This window comes from Physeter macrocephalus, chromosome 7, assembly GCF_002837175.3.
Source record: "Physeter macrocephalus isolate SW-GA chromosome 7, ASM283717v5, whole genome shotgun sequence".
NCBI lineage: Eukaryota > Metazoa > Chordata > Mammalia > Artiodactyla > Physeteridae > Physeter > Physeter macrocephalus.
The window spans coordinates 122,827,961-122,846,738 of NC_041220.1; the positions used below are offsets into that span (position 1 = coordinate 122,827,961).

Here is an 18,778-nt window from a genome sequence, read left to right on the forward strand (position 1 = left end):
GTATCCAAATTAGAAGGACGAGGTAAAATTGTCATTATATGCAGATGACATGATACTCTATACAGAAAACCCTAAATACTCCACACCAACACTATGAGAACTAATAAATGAATTCAGGAAGGTAGCAGGATACAAGATTAATATACAGAAATCTGTTGCATTTCTTTACACTAATAATGAACTATCAGAAAGAGAAAGTAAAATGGAAAGATATCCCATCTCTTGGATTGGAAGAATTAATATTGTTAAAACAGCCATACTACCCAAAGCAATCTACAAATTTAATGTGATCCTATCAAATTACCTATGACATTTTTCACAGAACTAGAACAAATAATCCTAAAATTTATATGGAACCACAAACAACCCAGAATTACCAAAGCAAGCCTGAGGAAAAAGAACAAAGCTGGAGGCATAACCCTCCCAGACTTTGGCCAACACTACAAAGCTACTGTAATCAAAACAGTATGGTACTGGCACAAAACCAAACACGGCTCAATGGAACAGAGTAGAGAGGCCAGACATAAACCCACACACCCATGGTCAATTAATCTTCAACAAAGCAGGCAAGAATATACAATGGAGAACAGTCAGTCTCTTCAGAAAGTGGTGCTGAGAAAGGTGGATAGCCTCATGTAAATCAGTGAAGTTAGAACACTCCCTCACACCATATACAAAAATAAACTCAAAATGGTTTAAAGACTTAAATATAAGACATGACACCATAAAACTCCTAGAAGAGAACACAGGCAAAACATTCTCTGACATAAATCATAGCAATATTTTCTTAGATCAGTCTCCCAAGGCAAAAGAAATAAAATAAAAAATAAACAAATGGGGGCTAATCAAACTTAAAAGCTTTTGCACAACAAAGGAAACCATAAACAAAACAAAAAGACAACCCACGGACTGGGAGAAAATATTTGCCAATGATGTGACTGACAAGGGATTAATTTCCAAAATATACAAACAGCTCATACAGCTCAATATCAAGGAAAAAAACAACCTAATCAAAAAATGGGCAGAAGACCTAAATCGATATTTCTCCAAAGAAGACATACAGATGGACAAAAGGCACACGAAAAGTTGCTCAACATCACTAATTATTAGAGAAATGCAAATCAAAACTACAGTGAGGTATCATTGGTCAGAATTACTATCATCAAAAAGTCTACAAATACTAAATGCTGGAGAGGGTGTGGAGAAAAAGGAACCCTCCTACACTGTTGGTGGGAATATAATTGGTGCAGCCACTATGGAAAACAGTATGGAGTTTCCTCAAAAAAACAAAAATAGAGCTACCACATGATCCAGTGATGCCACTCCTGAGTATATACCTGGAAAAGATGAAAACTAATTCAAAAAGATACATGCACCCCAACGTTCATAGCAGCACTATTTACAATAGCTAAGACTTGGAAGCAATCTAAGTGTCTATCAACAGATGAGTGGATAAAGAAGATGTGATGCGTGTGTGTACACACACACACACACACACACGTATATACACAATGGAATATTACTCAACCATAAAAAAGAATGAAATATTGCCATTTGCAGCAATGTGGATGGACTTAGAGATTATCATACTAAGTGAAGTCAGACAGAGAAAGACAAATATATGATATCACTTATATGTGGAATCTAAAAAATAATACAAATGAATTTATTTACAAAACAGAAACGGACTCACAGACATAGAAAACAAATGTATGGTTACCAAAGGGGAAGGGGCAGGAGATAAACTAGGAGTTTGGGGTTAACATATACACACCACTATATATAAAATTGATAAACAACAAGGATTTACTGTTGTGTTTATAGCACAGGGAACTATATTCAATATCTTATAATAACCTATAATGGGAAAGAATCTGAAAAAAAAATATATATGTATAACTGAATCACTTTACTGTACATCTAAAACTAACACAATATTGTAAATCAACTGTATTTCAATTAAAAAAAAAAGAAACTACTACTAATATGAAAACTGTCTTCCCCCAAGCTCTGAAACGTTACCTGCTCCATTTTCCCTTCCCATCTCATCCAATCCAGGCCCCACCTGGCATTGATATCATTGGTTTTTACAGCATATCAAAGACAGATCTAGCCTGCTTTTAAATCCATGCATTTCTGTCTTTTTAATTTCATAGGATTTGAATCTTACTAAATTAAGGATATAGAATATGCTCCAAACACAACTACTGTAAGATACAAACGAGACTAAAAGCTACCATGGGCAGAGACAAGAAGCAAACAGAAAAATCAAAACACTGTAATTACACTCTACATTTCAACCACAAAGTTCATCTGGTTCATTCAAAACTGGAGTAGTTTACATTTACTGTCATCATTTCAACCAATGAAGTGTCAAATATGAAAGCGAGGTAAAAGTCATAATAATCTATATATTGAACATAGATAGCTCTCAGTCTTCAGATAGACTCTACTTCCAAAAAGTTTATTTTAAATTAGCCATTTGCAACTCACAAAGCACTGCCTCCAAAGAAACAATGTTAATGGTGGTAATTACATTTCTAAATTAATTCACATCTTGGCTAGAATACTACAAAGGGAGTGAGAAATATAACAAACAGTTCTAGTAATTTCTAAAAATACAGGGGTATTTTTGGTTGTTGTTTTTTTTTTAACCTCAAATCCATATTCTCGGAAAACAGCTTAGAGATAAAACAAAACACAGAAATTTCAATAGAGATTGTGACTGTGTCTCAGTTCTTAAAGGGTTTCAAATTTGGTGACAGTGACTCCTGATAATGCCAATGCTACTTCAAAATGTATAGATTTATTTTTCCGCCACTAGAATTGCTTTCACACATATCTGCTATGAACAGAGTATTCTAGTTTCACAAAATAGAATCAGGAAAGAGAAAAAAAGAAAGTGATTCTCTTGAGATAAATGAACAAAAAGGATAAGGGAGAGACAAGATAATAAGATGCATGTACACATCTAAGGCAGGCTGCTTAAAGCAGAATTATTTGCACTTGGGCATGGTAAGAAAAAGAGGAGACTAGGAAGATCTCAACTGCTGAATAATCCTCCTGCTGATACAAAGAGTGAGGAAGAGTTCGATGGTGATACCAGTGTCCTCACTTCCAAAATATGGCTAAGACCACCATCCAAGAGAGTTGTAGTGAGCACTTAGCTCAGGACTGGAATGCAACAGGAGTTCAGTAAACATGATTTCACATCTTTCTTTCCAGAAGGAAGAATTAATTTAGTTAGCAAAAGCATCCTACTCTGGTAATAAGAATATAAAAACAGGCTCCATCTGGTATTGCTATTTTATTACTTTTAAGATAAAAATAATATTGGACTGACTTATATGTGCATATTTTAAGGGTCTTGAATAAATCACATCACATACTGCTTATTGCTTTTGTTGTTAACATTCATTCATTGAACAAATATGTGAGTGCATACTCTATACCAGGCCCTGTGCTATAGGTTAGGGGCACAGTACTGAACAAAACCAAATCCTTGACCTCTTGGAGCTGACATTCTAGTATGGAAGACAGGCGATATATAAATGCATAAATAAGATACATCCAGGTCAGGTAATAAGTGCTGTGGATATGAAGTGATATGGATGGGGTGCCAGTGAGATGGGGGATGAGCAATGAGGACGTGAAGGAAATGCAAGATTGAGCCATGCTCTGTATGTATGTAGGGGAGGAGAATCTAGGCAGAGGAAACTGCAAGTGCAAAGGCCCTGAGGCAGGAGTACGCTTGGCGTGGCTGAGGCATAACAAGGAGGCTGGTGTGACGCAAAGCAAAGTGATGGAGAAGAGTGGTAAGAGACCAGGTCAGAGTGGCGTGTGTGTGTGTGTGTGTGGCAGGGGGTGGGCGGTGTCAGGGGTGGCAAATACGGTAGGGTCTTGCAGGCCTTTGTAGGAACTTTGGTTTCTAACTTGAGGAGTATTGGAGGGTTTGTTATGAGCCGTGACATCATCTGACTTAGAATGTAAAAGGATCACCCTGGCTGCTGTGCAGACTAGAATAGCAGGGAGACCAGTTAGGATGCTCTTATAATAATCCAGGTGGGTATAGATGGTAGCGGCTTGGACCAGGATGAGCACAAAAGGCAGAAGCAATGGAATTAGCTAAAGGACTAAATGTGAGATATGTGAGAAAGAGAGAATCAAGGATGACTCCAAGTTTTTTGGCCAGAGGACCTGGAAGAACGGGGTTGCAACCTGGATTTCAAGGAAAAGGTCTTGACTAGGAGTATCTACGTTCTCATTTAAAGCCATGAGAATGAGTCATCGAAAGCGGTACTTCTCGGGCCACGTTTTTGGGTTCTTTTGTTATTGTTTTTTGTTTTTTTTTTAATTTATTTTTTGGCCGTGCTGTGTGGCTTGTGGGATGATAGTTCCCTGACCAGGGATTGAACCCAGGCCCTCAGCAGTGACAGTGTGGAGTCCTAACTACTGGACCATCAGGGAATTCCCTAAAGTGGTGCTTCCCAAACCTTAGTGTGCCTAAGAATCAACTGAAGAGCTTGTTAAAATAGATTCCAGGGCCCCATTCCTAGAGATTCTGATTCAGGTCTGGGGTGGAGCCTGAGAACATGCATTTCTATTAAGCTCCAAGCCAATGTTTTTTTTGTTTTGCTTTGTTTTTAATTTTTTATTGAAGTAAAGTAGATTTACAGTGTTGTATTAGTTTCTGGTGTACAGCAAAGTGATTCACTTATACATATATATATATTCTTTTTTATATTCTTTTCCATTATGGTTTATTACAGGATATTGAATATAGTTCCCTGTGCTATACAGTAGGACCTTGTTGTTTATCTATTTTATATATATTCGTTTGTATCTGCTAATCCCAAACTCCTAATTTATCTCCCCCATCCCCTTTCCCCTTTGGTAACCATAAACTTGTTTTCTATGTCCATGAGTCTATTTCTGTTTCATAAATAAGTTCATTTGTATCATATTTTAGATTCCACATGTAAGTAATATCATATGATATTTGTCTGTCTGACTTACTTCACTTAGTATGATAATCTCTAGGTCCATCCATATTGCTGCAAATGGCATTATTTTATGCTTTCTACGGCTGAGTAGTATCCCATTGTATATATGTACCACATCTTCCTTATCTAGTCATCTGCTGATGGACATTTTGGTTGCTCCAGCCAATATTCATGTGCCGTCCTAGGAGCACACTTCGAGTAGAGCTGACTAGAGAGTAAATGGCGATGGAGAAGGGGATGGGTCCAAAGACTTTGGGACACTTTTAACACGAGGAGGTTGCAAAGACGAGGTGAAACCAACAAAGGAGACAGGAAAGAGCCACCAGTGAAACAAGCAGAGATGTAAAGGAGTGGGTGGTGTTGCCATTACTCTTAAGATAAAATAATATTGGACTGATTTGTATGTGTGTATTTTAAGGGTCTTGGATGAATGATACAATATACTGCTCATCGCTTTTGTTGTTAACATTCATTCGTTCAACAAATATGAGTGCATACTATGTACTGGGCACTGTTCTATGTGCTGGGGACACGGTAACCCCACTGAAAAGGTGTTTCAAGGAGGATGGAATGAACAGATGTGTCAAATCTGTTGCTGACAGGTCAAGACAGAGGAGATCTGAGAATTGGCCACAAGATTTGGAAATGGGAGGTCACTGGAGACCTGAACAAGCATAGTATTAGTGGGGTTGTAGTGATAAGATCTAAACTGGAACAGGTTCAGGAGGGAACAGGAGGAGATGAACCAAGAGAGTGGGTAAAGGCAACCCTCCTAGAGATTTCTTGCTGTAAAAGAGAGCCACAAAATGGGGAGGAAACTGGATAGATATGGGGAAGGGACAAAGGAGGCTTCTTTCATTAACAATAAGAGGTATTTCGGGAGGTTTATATTCTGATGAGAATGATCTAGACAGAGAAAAACTGAAGTTTATCTTCAAATAAGTAAAGATAATGCAGCAGAGAGGGGATGTGATGGGTAATTTCATGTGTCAACTTGGCTAGGCCATGGTACCCAGTTTCAAATACCAGTCTAGATCTTGCTGTGAAGGTATCTTTTTTAATGCGATTAACATTTAATCAGTAGACCTTGAATGAAGCAGAGTACCCTCCACAGTGTGGGTAGGCCTCTTCAGACCTGTTGCAGATTAAGAGAAAAATACTGAGGTTTCCCTGAGGAAGAGGGAATTCTGCTTCAGATGCCTTCAGAGTCAAGCTGCAACGTCAGCTCTTCCTGTGTCTCCCGCGCGCTGGCCAGCCCAGCAGATTTTGGCCTTGCCAGTCTCCAACAACTGAGTAAACCAATTCTTTAAAATAAATTTATTTCCATATATAGACATATATCCTATTGGTTCTGTTTTCTGGAGAACTCTAATACAGGGGACATTCTCTGGACGGCTGTTCTTGAAAGGCCGTAGAGATGGATTCTAGGGCACAAGTGGAGGTGATGGCCTTGGTCAGGAGTATGGACAAGCTTATCCACACTAACAGGAGGAAGAGGGATAAATGAGCACAGATGCAGTGAGATGTGGAAATGAAACATGCAGAGGTTCTCTTTGGATTTCTTCTATTTTCTCAGTGTAATAAGGAGCAGGTTAACATTAAAGAGTCAGACAAGGAAAAGGTAGTGTTAGGAGTTTCAAGAGAGAAGAAATGACAGTCATCCAGGAAAATGGGAGGGTCAGTGGAGTTGGGTGATGGTCTCCAAACTTGCTACACGTTAGAATTAACAGAGGAACTTTGAAAAATTCCAATGCCCAGTACAATTAAATCATAATCTGGGGGGCTGGGAGCAAGGCATCAATAATTTTAAATGCTCTACCAGTTATTATTCTGTGCAGTCAGGTTTTAGAAACACACACTAAAGCTTCACTTTAGTTTAGTGGTTATGAATTCAAAGTGAGACCAGTAAGTGTGGTGTGTATCCTTCTCAAGTTGCCTTCAGCATCTGGGGTGCAGGCAACGGAGTAGGTGGAGAGTTGGTTTAATAACAAATGGGAATTTCCTAGGTGAAGGCAGTGGAGGGAGGGGGCAAAGGAGTTCAGGGCAGAAGATGCAAGGGACAAATTTATAATCATGGCTCACATAACATAGGCTGCAGAGGAGAAGTGAGAAGGTGAAGGTGACGTGAGTCAAGAAAAAGTGGTAGGTTGTAAATCCTGGTGGATGAATTATTATTGAAGTTTGAGTCCTCAAGGGAATGGGCTGAAAAGATAGAAGGCAGTGGTTGGAGGACGGGATGCTTTCAACTGAGACTTTGAAGGAGTACAGTCACTGGTAAAGATAGGAGTAAGTGGGGTAGATACAAAGAACATTGGAAGAAAATAACATCAAGAACTGAGAGGCCAGAGAAATGGAAGTTTCTACAGATGGATAGTAAAATTGCCAAGAACTGAAACAGAAACAGTACTGGAGAGATTAACTAACAATGAACCAGGAGCTAGAAACATCAGAGAATGAAGTGGAATGACCCAAAGGGTCTGTAGATGTTATATACAAGCAGAGAAACAGGAAGCCAAAATGTAAACCATGTAAATACATGATACTTCTTCAACTGGAATAATCAAATAATATTAAACTAGAAAAGTAATGGCTGGTAACATGATCATCAATAAGGGCACTAAGAGTTATTAAAATTTAATTTCTAACATGGCATCAGATACTTTATCACAAATCTTCAAGTTTATATTTTAAAAAATATAGAATAAGTGGCAGAGTACAAAAATAGCCAAAATCCTCCACCTGTGCCATTAGGGTTAGGGTTAAGGTTAGGGTTAGGGTTAGGGTTAGGTTAGGTCTGTGGATTTAAGGACTTTGCTGCTCCTCCCATGCAGAGGCAGGGTCTATTCTTCTGCCCCTTGACTCTGGGGTGGTCTTGGGACTTGCTTTGGATGAGAGAACACTGCAGACCATCCTCAGGAGGCCTTGCATATTCCTACTTTCCCTCGTGGATCTCTGGCACTGCCAAACCTAGGCGATCCTGCTTGGTGACAGAACTCAACCATCCCCAGCTAACAGATGGGTAACAAATACCAAATGCATGAATGATGCCATTTATAGTGGGCTGAATATATAGCCCCCCAAAAAGATACATCCATGTCCTAATCCCTGAAACCTGTGACTAAGCCTGCATATAGCAAAAGAATTGATTAAATTAAGGATCTTGAGAGACAGTGCTTATCCTAGATTATCTGGGTGGGCCCCAACTGGAATCACATGAAACTTATGAGAGGGGTACAGGGAGTTCTGAGATCAACACCCGGAAGAAAAGACACAGAGAAGAGGGGGAGGTGATAGGACAACAGAGGCAAAGATTGGAATGATGCAGCCACAAGCCAAGGAATGCCTGGAGCCACCAGACGCTGGAAAAAACAAGGAATGGATTCTCACACAGAGCCTTTGGAGGGAAGACAGCCATGCCAACACATTGATTTCAGACTTATGACCTCCAGAACAGTAAAAGAATAAATTTCTGTTGCTTTAAGCCACTCAGGTTATGGTACTTGATTACAGCAACTGCAGAAAACTCATAGACCATTTGGGCTCCAGCCAAGTCTCTAGCTGACCCCAGATGCACAAAGCAAGCCCAGCCAAAATCAGTCAAGCCCAGCCCAGAGGACCTACTGACTCATGAGCATTAATAAATAGTGGTTGTAAGCTACTAAGTTTGCTGGTGGTTTGTTACATGCAAAAGTTAGGCCACACACACACACACACACACACACACACATATATGTGTGTGTATTTCATATATATATATATATATATATATACACACACACACACACACACACATATGTGTGTGTGTGTATATATATATATCTATATATATGAAATATAATACCTCTTAGTGCTCCTTAGTCTCTTTCTAACTTTTTCTACTCATGTTTATAGAACCACTTCAAAGATGCAAGTTAACTGCAGACAATTTCATTCTTATTCCAAAGGACTTTATATCCTTGCTCAAAGCCATAAGACTTGCAGTTTCTTCTGAGGGAAGTGTTTACGTCCCTCCCCCATTGACATCAGACTTTGTTATATAACTTGTTTCGGCCAAGGGCATGTGTGTGGTTGTGACATGTACCACATCTGACTGGAAACTTTAACAGCTATTGACCAGTTTTCCTCCTTTTCTCTCTTTGCCATGAGAATACATGTCCCCGATAAGGGGTGCCCTTTCACCTTAGATTCTGGAGTGATACGGGCATATGGAGCAGAACCTAAAACCAAACTGCAGCTACTGCAGCGTACATGTAACCTAAGTGATAAATAAATCTTTGTGGATGTAAGCCAAGTTGGGGACTGTTTGTTATGCAGATTAACCTAATAAAAGCCGACTGATACAGTTACTAAAAAGTAATTCTCCAAAGAAAATCACCTGGGTGGCAGAGAATTAAGTTACAGCTCTAATTTTATTTAAAACAGTTTTTTAAAATATGCCAAATACGTTGTACTCCTATGAGTAACCTGAAAAGGGTCCTTTAGTTTCTTAAAATAGCATTTTTATATAGAATATACTCTTACTACTAATTACTCATTAAATATCAATACATACTGCCAATATATGTGAATATAAACATCAATAGATACTGCCAAGTTTATGTGATACTAAAAAAAATCTGCACAGGCTGTTTCTCTCATGTAGACCTCTGGTATGCCATAACCCACCCTCACCACCCCCATACATACACAGAAGGAAGCAAGCCTTATCCATGTGATGGGTATTGTGCTTTGACAATAAAGGACAGGATAAATGCTAACAAACTGAAGAGTTTCTGAGAACAATGAATGAAGAATGGTTTTTTGGTAGGTAGACTGTGAGAGTGAGAAGAGCACTTACTGGGCTGGGGATAGAGTCAGGATCCAGCTTCTTCTGGGGCTGCGGTGGGCCAGCCATCTGTGCAGGACCTCCGGGGAAGCCTCCTGGGTAGGAGAGCTGTGCACCTGCCATCTGGGGGCCATAGTTGGCTGCTTGGAAAAAAATTTAAAAAGAAATGATTATAATCCCCAAACCCAGATGTAGGGCTCACTGACAATATTATACTGTTCAGTCAAGCACCTTGCATTTTTCATATTAAATAAGGCAGGGAGCTAAACGTGAATATTTACAGTTCCCCCTTTACTTTGCACTTGCCACACTTATTCACAAACAGTAAGTGATAGATGCCTAGTAACATAGGAACAAATCTGATTCCCAATTAAGGGTACCCCCAGGGGACCCAAGGCCTTGCTCTGAGCCCTGCCCACCTTACCCTGCTGCAGAGGATATCCAGGGCCCAGGGTCTGTCCTGGAAGAGGCGGGGGCTGGTACTGGGCGTTCGAAGGAGCAGGCCCGGGGAGCCCGTCTTGTCTGTGCGTTGATGGAGGCAAGGGCGAGGCACCGGGGCCGTTTAGTGCAGTGGGTGGTGGTGGGAGAACCTGAGATCCAGGCTGCAAGATGGATGGCTGCGGAGACCGTGGAGGACCCTGGAATGCTGCTGTTGATGATGGAGGGCCAGGGGGGCCCTGGCTGGGGGGAGCCATGCCCGAACCTAGGCCAGAAAAAGACCAGCCCACCTAAATGCCACACTTCTCAACACTCTGACTTCTACCACGTATACAACAGGGACAATTCTTTTTCAGAATAAAGCAAGAAGGCGCCCGTACAAGTCACATTGTTTTCCCCACAAGATGAAATCATCATTCAGAAAGTGACACAAATGCTATTCGGAGTACTGCATACAAGTGGAGCAATATTTATAATGATAGTGAGAAAATTAGTAGGATAAATTTTAACTCAGTTGCATTCACTTTTCATGACACATGGCATTAATTAAGGAATTTTATCTGGTACAGAATATAGAAAATCACACAGAAGAAAAAATTTTTTGTGCGTGACAAGCATTATTCACTCAAGTCAATAAATTATTTGCATCCTGTGCTTGACTTGATCGAATGGATTTTGGAAGTAGGTAGAAATAACCAAGGAGAAGGGATGGGCCACTAAAATTCTATCGAATTATACTGGAAATCATAAAACCAGATTGTTTTTTCCTTTCTTTGATTACGTGAAACTGCACTGCTGCTGCTTTGGAGACTTAGCTATTTTGAAACCAGTAAAAAGAAATACTCTGAGGGGTTTTTTTACTGCTACTTTTAAGAAACTAACTTTAAGTAATGAAAACATCTGTCATCAAGATAAATGGCTGACTATGCTGTTGTTCCAGTGAAAATTTCTATGGCTCTTATACAGCATTGCTATTGATGTTAATCTCAGTACCGTAACTGTTTTCTCTCCTATTGTTCTCTTTTCTGTCCCACAGCATCTGAGCTTCCATTCTTCCCATGACCTAAATGCAGAATTAAAATGCCCTGTGGGGCTTCCCTAGTGGCGCAGTGGTTAAGAATCTGCCTGCCAATGCAGGGGACACGGGTTCGAGCCCTGGTCCAGGAAGATCCCACGTGCTGCAGAGCAACTAAGCCCGTGCGCCACAACTACTGAGCCTGCGCTCTAGAGACCGCGAGCCACAACTACTGAGCCCACGTGCTGCAACTACTGGAGCCCATGCGCCTAGAGCCCGTGCTCTGTAACAAGAGAAGCCACCGCAACGAGAAGCCCGCGCACTGCAACGAAGAGTAGCCCCCGCTCGCCACAACAAGAGAAAGCCCACGCGCACGGCAACAAAGACCCAACGCAGCCAAAATAAATAAATAAATAAATTTATATTAAAAACAACAACAACAAAAAGCACTGTGAAACAAAGAGTACTATATTTTTGATTTGGGGGCCTCATAATAAACACAGGGTTAAACTACCCTCACATTTCTTAAAATAATTTCACTGGTCTAATGTTTATTTGTGAAGTCAGCATTTTTTTGTTCTTTATTGATCTGGGGTTGAACATAAGGTACTCTGAGGGTCCTTCAATTATCTTGCAATAAATGGCAGCATGATTTGGAAAAAAATAATTATTGCCAAACATAATACAGATGATTTATATGAAAATGTCCAAATACTACTTCAATATGGTATGCCAGAGGTATGTCTATTTTGAACTTGAAGAAAACCTTTCTTGGTAAAAATACTCATGAGACAAGACAGCCAATGAGCATGAATAATGAAATTGTTACCATAGCTGTTGACGTGCATAGCACTGAGCTGAGTGCCCAGCTGGGCGACGGATGAAGTGGACACCGGACTTGGGTAAGACGACCGTGTAGAGGGTGAGTATGGAGCATAGGAGGGGGCCGCACTGTTGACAGGTGGAGGGCCAGGAAATCTGAGAGAGAAAAGGGGTGTTAATATCATATAGTCTCATATGCAAATGACATACAACAAATGTCAGTAACTTGTAAAATTAAATCAGCCCATCTAGCGGCACTAGGAAAATGACTGATGTTATACACTAAATCTTTTACTTATTTATTGTTTAACTCTTTACTTTATATTGGAGTGTAGCCGATTAACAATGTTGTGATAGTTTCAGGTGCACAGCAAAGGGACGCAGCCATACATATATATGTATCCATTATCCCCCAAACTCACCTCCCATCCAGGCTGCCACATAACATTGAGCAGAGGTCTCTGTGCTAAACAGTAGGTCCTTGTTGGTTAGCCATTTTAAATATAGCAGTTATACATTAAATCTTTAATTAACCTCAATGTGAGCTCAAAATGAATCATGTAGCATCATCCCATATCTATGCTTACATGCTAAACCTACCAAGACACCTAGCCAAAAAAAAAAAAATTCTAACATAAACAAAGAACAAGTTTTGGAAATCACTTTGGGAAGCTGAGTCCATCACAGCCTAATCTATGCTAGGACTAATGATCAATAGACCAGAAGTCAAGAAAACTAAAATGCTTTGTGACTGTACCTTTATGATCACTTAGAAATGATTTTGAGAACTGTCTTAAAGTTATGTTTTGTAAATCCACTGCATCATAAAAAGAAATCATTTTTTTCCTCAAGAAATGATGCTTTTTGTCTTTTTCTTAAAACTCATGCATGGGGTTTCATAGATATATGAAACGATTGCACACAGGCAGAATGTACATTCTCTACAAGAATGTATTAGTGTGAAGTATGGTTACAGGGCTTGGGCTGACCAGCAGTTAATGGGAGGAGGGGGTGGGTAGTGTTATTTAATCATTTGAGAAAAAAATTCCCCAAAACGTGTTCAGAGATATTTCACAGATGTTAACAATATTTTTAAAATATAACATTCTGTGAATCATTTTTTATAGAGATAGTACAGGTAGGATGAAATATGTTTCAGATGGAAGTTACGACAAGCACCCTCAAATATTTTTTTTAACCTAACAAAAGGTTAAAGATTTAAAATACAGAATGAAAGAATGCACACCATTAGCTATTACTTTTTGACTCGAAAAAACCGACTCATCATTCATTGCATAATACATATCCTAGGAGTTAGGCGTCAGAAATTCACAAATTTTTTTTCCTGATCAACGAAGTCTTAAACAGATCTGGATTTTAAATGCAATATTATCAACTTAAAAGTAAAAATAAAATAGTATTAAAGGGTAACTTTTATTAAATAATTTTTTAATAAAAAGTATTTTAAAAACTCTGACATACATATGAAAAAAGAGACTAACTAAACATATTAAACACACAGAGTGGTTTAATATTTTTCAATTTCATTACTTTACTAAATTAGTTTATCCAAGACCACACAGCATGTGGGTGTCAGAGCTTAGGTGAGAATCCAGGCCCCTAACCCTAGCCTGGAGAGCTGGTGTGTAAGCATGGACAAGCCACTTAATTCTCTGTAGCTTTCAGCTTTCAATCCATAAAAATGGAACAATCCCTTTCCCTGCTGTAAATATAATGTGGTTAGAATTAAAAATCATATAGATTTAAACATTTCTCATTGATTACTTCATTTAACATATTTCTGGGCTGAGAAACATTCGATTACATATTTTAATTAACTGTTTCATTGACTGTCAGAAGAGGGCAGATTCACCATCAAAAAGAACCAAAAAGAACCATAAAGGATCATAACCAGAGGATTAATAAAACATGAAAAGTTAGCCTCAGTTTAACCCTAAACCTCTGGAGAGTCGACTCAGCTGTCTGTGGCCTGCTCAACCTCAAATACTCTTCATTTTCAAGTTTACAACAAATTGCGTAAGAAGTGAGCTGTATGCTGAAGTTTGTTAGAATTTGGAGATAAGGTACCAAATTTTTCAAGATTTGACTGATACAAAATCTAGATTTTTAAATACTCAGCCCATAGACTAGAGAAAAACAAAAGCTCTGCCCAATCATGTCATTGCTTTACACATACACACACAAATGGAAGAGAAAACAAGTTATGTATTTCTCTTATTTTTCTTGTTTTCTCCTTTTCCATTGCAACCAATTTCTTATTAGATTCACCTTAATAATAGCTTCGATTTGGGAAGACGAGACTCCTTCCAACCTTCCTTCCCACCCAATTTGCCATTTCTTGGTCAAAATAGAACACTTACAATTGACTTTTCCCCCTATAATTAAAAAATGGAACTTTAGGTTATAGAATTTATTTAGGAGATTAATCCCACCCAGCAGTAACACTTTGTAGATAACTTTAGTACCACTTACAAGTTTAAGACATTCATTCCGCCTTAGCCAATATCAAAAGACAAGTGATTAGGTATGATTTTTAAGTTTTAGGAAACATTACCTTTGAAGTAGCAACATTTAAAAAGAAAACTTATAATTTTTGAATTTAAATCAACATAATGACTCTGAATTAATCACGTTTTTATTCTACAGTTTAGATATGGGAAAAAAATCAAAAGATTTCTATGATGGGTCCATGACGGGTCCTCTAAGTACAAATGACTCCCTGAAGTGCTATAACCAGAGCCAGGTCATATGGGATCTGTGCTCTCTGACAACCCCTGTTATCAGACTGGTGAGATTCACCTGCACAGTCACTGAGCCCTTTGTGCTTGCGCTGAACTGTATACGCAGAAATACGTCCCATGAGGCTAGGTAGCCTCACCATGGAGGCTTAGCCTGCATACTAGACTTTTCCGTCTTTAAATCCCATGTCCAACCTTTAATTCACAGTTCAAGTTGAGGCAAGTGACCAGTGGAGGAGGAAGAGATGGGGCAAAATCTGTCAGTGCTTCCCTGGGAGTCACAATAAAGGCAGATTCCTAAACCGAGCTGCGGTGGGTATAGCAACACTGAGCTAGTAGGAAGGGCAAGCAAGAGACCGTAGACTTTCCGTATCCTGTGGCGATGGTGCTGATAACTGCTAACGTGCGTTGTCCTTCACGGGCGCTGTGCACTGTGCAAGGTTTTTTGCACGGATTAGTGATCAAAATCCTCACCACCACACCATTATTGTCACAACTGTGACGAGGAAACCAAGGCACACAGAGGCAGAGTAACTTATCCAGACAGAAATCCCTGAGCCAAGGGTATCAAACGTGCCCGACCCCAGAGCCTCTACTCGTCACTGTGCCAGACGCTGTGCTGAGCTCACAATCACACAGCTTAGATCGGTCTGATGGCGACGTCTGTGATTTACCTACTCCTAGCAACCTCATTCAAGTGACACAAGTAGAAATAACCAAAAAGATCAATCCAATCTAGGCTAATACCAGTGACTCAAATCTTTTCTTAACTTCAAAGGGGCTGTTCAATTTTTGCATTTCTTTAAAAAAAAAAAAATCCGACTTGCTTGGCAGTTCACAACAATGTACTTCTCCAGATTTTCTCCTCTATACTCTGGACTGAGAATTCTACTTCCTCATTTTACAAGTGAGGAAAATGCGGTCTAGAGGCCCAGGAACGTCACCAGCATCACAAGGCTAGTGAATTGCTTGAACCAGAGGCAGCGTCTTGGTTCAGGCTTTCTGCCCTCCCCTAGTGCCCCACCACCATGCTATCGAGGCTAGGGGCAGGAGGGGCAGGTCCTGAGTCAGGCGCTTTGACCTCGTGCTCCTTGTTCAAACCACGATCCCATGTAAACCCAGTTACTCAGACTCACTCATCCAGCGATAGAGCCACCACGTCAATGGCAAATGTTATCACAACAGACAAGAGCCAGGGCATGTCAACCTCACAAATGCCCTGTCAGTGAACGAACTTGATGATTTAAAACATTCCAGAGGGAGTTTTCCCTTTAGCAGGGACTACAGGCTCCTTCAAAGGCTAACGAAATGGCCTCACCATCAGCAAGGTCCAGAGTCCTCCAGAAGGGTTACTCCTCCACCAACCCCAACCTTGCAGCCTGACAACCTGAGAAAGGAACCTGGGAAATGAAGCCTCTGGGTGATCCTTGGAGAAATTCCAACGTAAACACTGTGTACAGCCTGGCACTGGGATTCTCACCAGCAACGCCTCACAGGACAAACAACGAGGGGATTCCAGCAGGGAAGGTGTGACGCGGACTCCCTTCCCAGGGCACAGTCCTGAGGGGCTGCGTGGCCCTAGCATCTCCCACATCTCATACCTTGGCTTCTCCAGGCCTGCCTCCAACTTCTCCCTTCCTTAATTTATAAGCACATATGATTTATTCCCCGTGTTGTTTTTACTATCACTCTGCCTTTCAAGAGTCCCTCACTGGCATCCGTGCGCCTTCCACATCAAATCCACAGGCTTTACCACTGGCCTAACTTCTCTAAATGCTTTGTTTCCTGGCAGTTTTCCAGTAGATCCTTTCGAGGATGTGGGCAGTATCAGGAGGTCAAAGTTTCAATCAACCAACATGCAAGTGTAGAAGGGACTTGTAAGATAATTTTAGTAGATTATACAAATGAGGGCTGGAATCTCGCTCACCTTTGAAGAGGAGGACCTTGGGCATGAGCTCCATTCTGGCCAAACTGATGGGGTCCAGGAGGCGGATGGCCCTGCGGCAACATCCCCCCGGGGGCAGCAGCCCCCAAAGGCCCTGCTGGCTTCATCATACCTGCAAGGGAAGGACATGAGTTTAGAAGAGTATGAAAGTGCAAAGAGAGAGGACACAAAGATATTAGGTTAAAAATGCAAAATAGGAGGGGGAGGAGGAAAAACAGGTTAGAACAAGTTCTCCTTCACACTTGCTTTAACCATCACAGACTTACCAATGCCAGGCTGTGGCATCATTATTTGACCATCACAATGATAGGAGAGCAGAAATCCTTTTAACGCTAAACAGAAACTAAAATAGAAGAAATAAATCTTTGCATTTGGTAGAGAGGCACCTTGATGGAACACACTATCACACAAAGAATGCTAGAATACACAGTGAAAAATGTCCATTGGATATCAGAATACAAATCTGGGAAAAAAAAGAAAGCAGCATGAGGCATCACAAAACATCCTAACTCTAATTATGGGGGGAAAAAGACCTCTGAAAATGCCTTTATTTGAGTTACAGCATGCGGAACGCGAATGGAGAATAGCATCTGTTTCTCCAACGAATCCAGAGCACAGCCTTCAGAGTTAATAACTTTTCCAGGATTCTCAAGAGTTGAGGGACTTCTCAAGTCATCACGGTCACTCATACAAAATACGGAATCACACATGATTAAGAGATGCTACTGGTAGTGCCGGCATTTTAATTTATAAGCAGCTCTTCTCCAACAGAGATCTTTAAAGGTTTCTCTTTTTTTTTTTTTTAACATCTTTACTGGAGTATAATTGCTTTACAATGGTGTGTTAGTTTCTGCTTTACAACAAAGTGCATCAGTTATACATATACATATGTTCCCATATCTCTTCCCTCTTGCGTCTCCCTCCCTCCCACCCTTCCTATCCCACCCCTCTCGTGGTCACAAAGCACAGAGGTGATCTCCCTGTGCTATGCGGCAGCTTCCCACTAGCTATCTAATTTACATTTGGTAGTGCATATATGTCCCTGCCACTCTCTCACTTCGTCACAGCTTACCCTTCCCCCTCCCCATGTCCTCAAGTCCATGCTCTAGTAGGTCTGTGTTTTATTCCTGTCCTACCACTAATCTCTTCATGACATTTTTTTTTCTTAGATTCCATATATATGTGTTAGCATACGGTATTTGTTTTTCTCCTTCTGACTTACTTCACTCTGTATGCCAGACTCCAGTTCTATCCACCTCATTACAAATAACTCAGTTTCATTTCTTTTTATGGCTGAGTAATATTCCATTGTATATATGTGCCACATCTTCTTTATCCATTCATCTGTTGATGGACAGTTAGGTTGCTTCCATGTCCTTGCTATTGTAAATAGAGCTGCAATGAACATTTTGGTACATGACTCTTTTTGAATTATGGTTTTCTCAGGGTATATGCCCAGTAGTGGGATTGCGGGGTCGTATGGTAGTTCTATTTGTAGTTTTTTAAGGAACCTCCATTCTGTTCTCCATAGTGGCTGTATCAATTTACATTATTCCCACCAGCAGTGCAAGAGGGTTCCCTTTTCTCCACACCCTCTCCAGCATTTATTGTTTCTAGAGTTTTTGATGATGGCCAATCTGACCGGTGTGAGATGATATCTCATTGTCGTTTTGATTTGCATTTCTCTAATGATTAATGATGTTGAGCATTCTTTCATGTGTTTGTTGGCGATCTGTATATCTTCTTTGGAGAAATGTCTATTTAGTTCTTCTGCCCATTTTTGGATTGGGTTGTTTGTTTTTTTGTTATTGAGCTGCATGAGTTGCTTATAAATTTTGGATCTTGATCCTTTGTCATTTGCTTCATTTGCAAATATTTTCTCCCATTCAGAGGGTTGTCTTTTTGTCTTGTTTATGGTTTCCTTTGCTGTGCAAAAGCTTTTAAGTTTCATTAGGTCCCATTTGTTTATTT

General features: G+C 40.1%; 1 protein-coding gene and 1 non-coding gene across 3 annotated transcripts in view; both read right to left on the reverse strand.

The window, feature by feature from the left end:
* The window catches only part of SEC24D (SEC24 homolog D, COPII coat complex component), a 112,092-nt gene that overhangs the window by 82,476 nt on the left and 10,838 nt on the right, over nucleotides 1-18,778 (reverse strand). The window contains exons 3-6 of one of the 2 annotated variants that reach the window (XM_007107837.3): nucleotides 16,790-16,919; nucleotides 12,111-12,259; nucleotides 10,253-10,531; nucleotides 9,841-9,968 (exon numbers count right to left, since the gene is read on the reverse strand). In XM_007107837.3, coding sequence (XP_007107899.1) covers nucleotides 9,841-9,968; nucleotides 10,253-10,531; nucleotides 12,111-12,259; nucleotides 16,790-16,919 — 686 coding nt within the window. Of the gene's footprint in view, nucleotides 1-9,840; nucleotides 9,972-10,252; nucleotides 10,532-12,110; nucleotides 12,260-16,789; nucleotides 16,920-18,778 lie in introns of both variants that reach the window. The other variant, XM_007107836.3, reaches the window with a different exon arrangement.
* On the reverse strand, nucleotides 4,395-4,467 carry TRNAD-GUC (transfer RNA aspartic acid (anticodon GUC)). Its single transcript has one exon. It is a non-coding gene; the product is annotated as a tRNA-Asp (tRNA).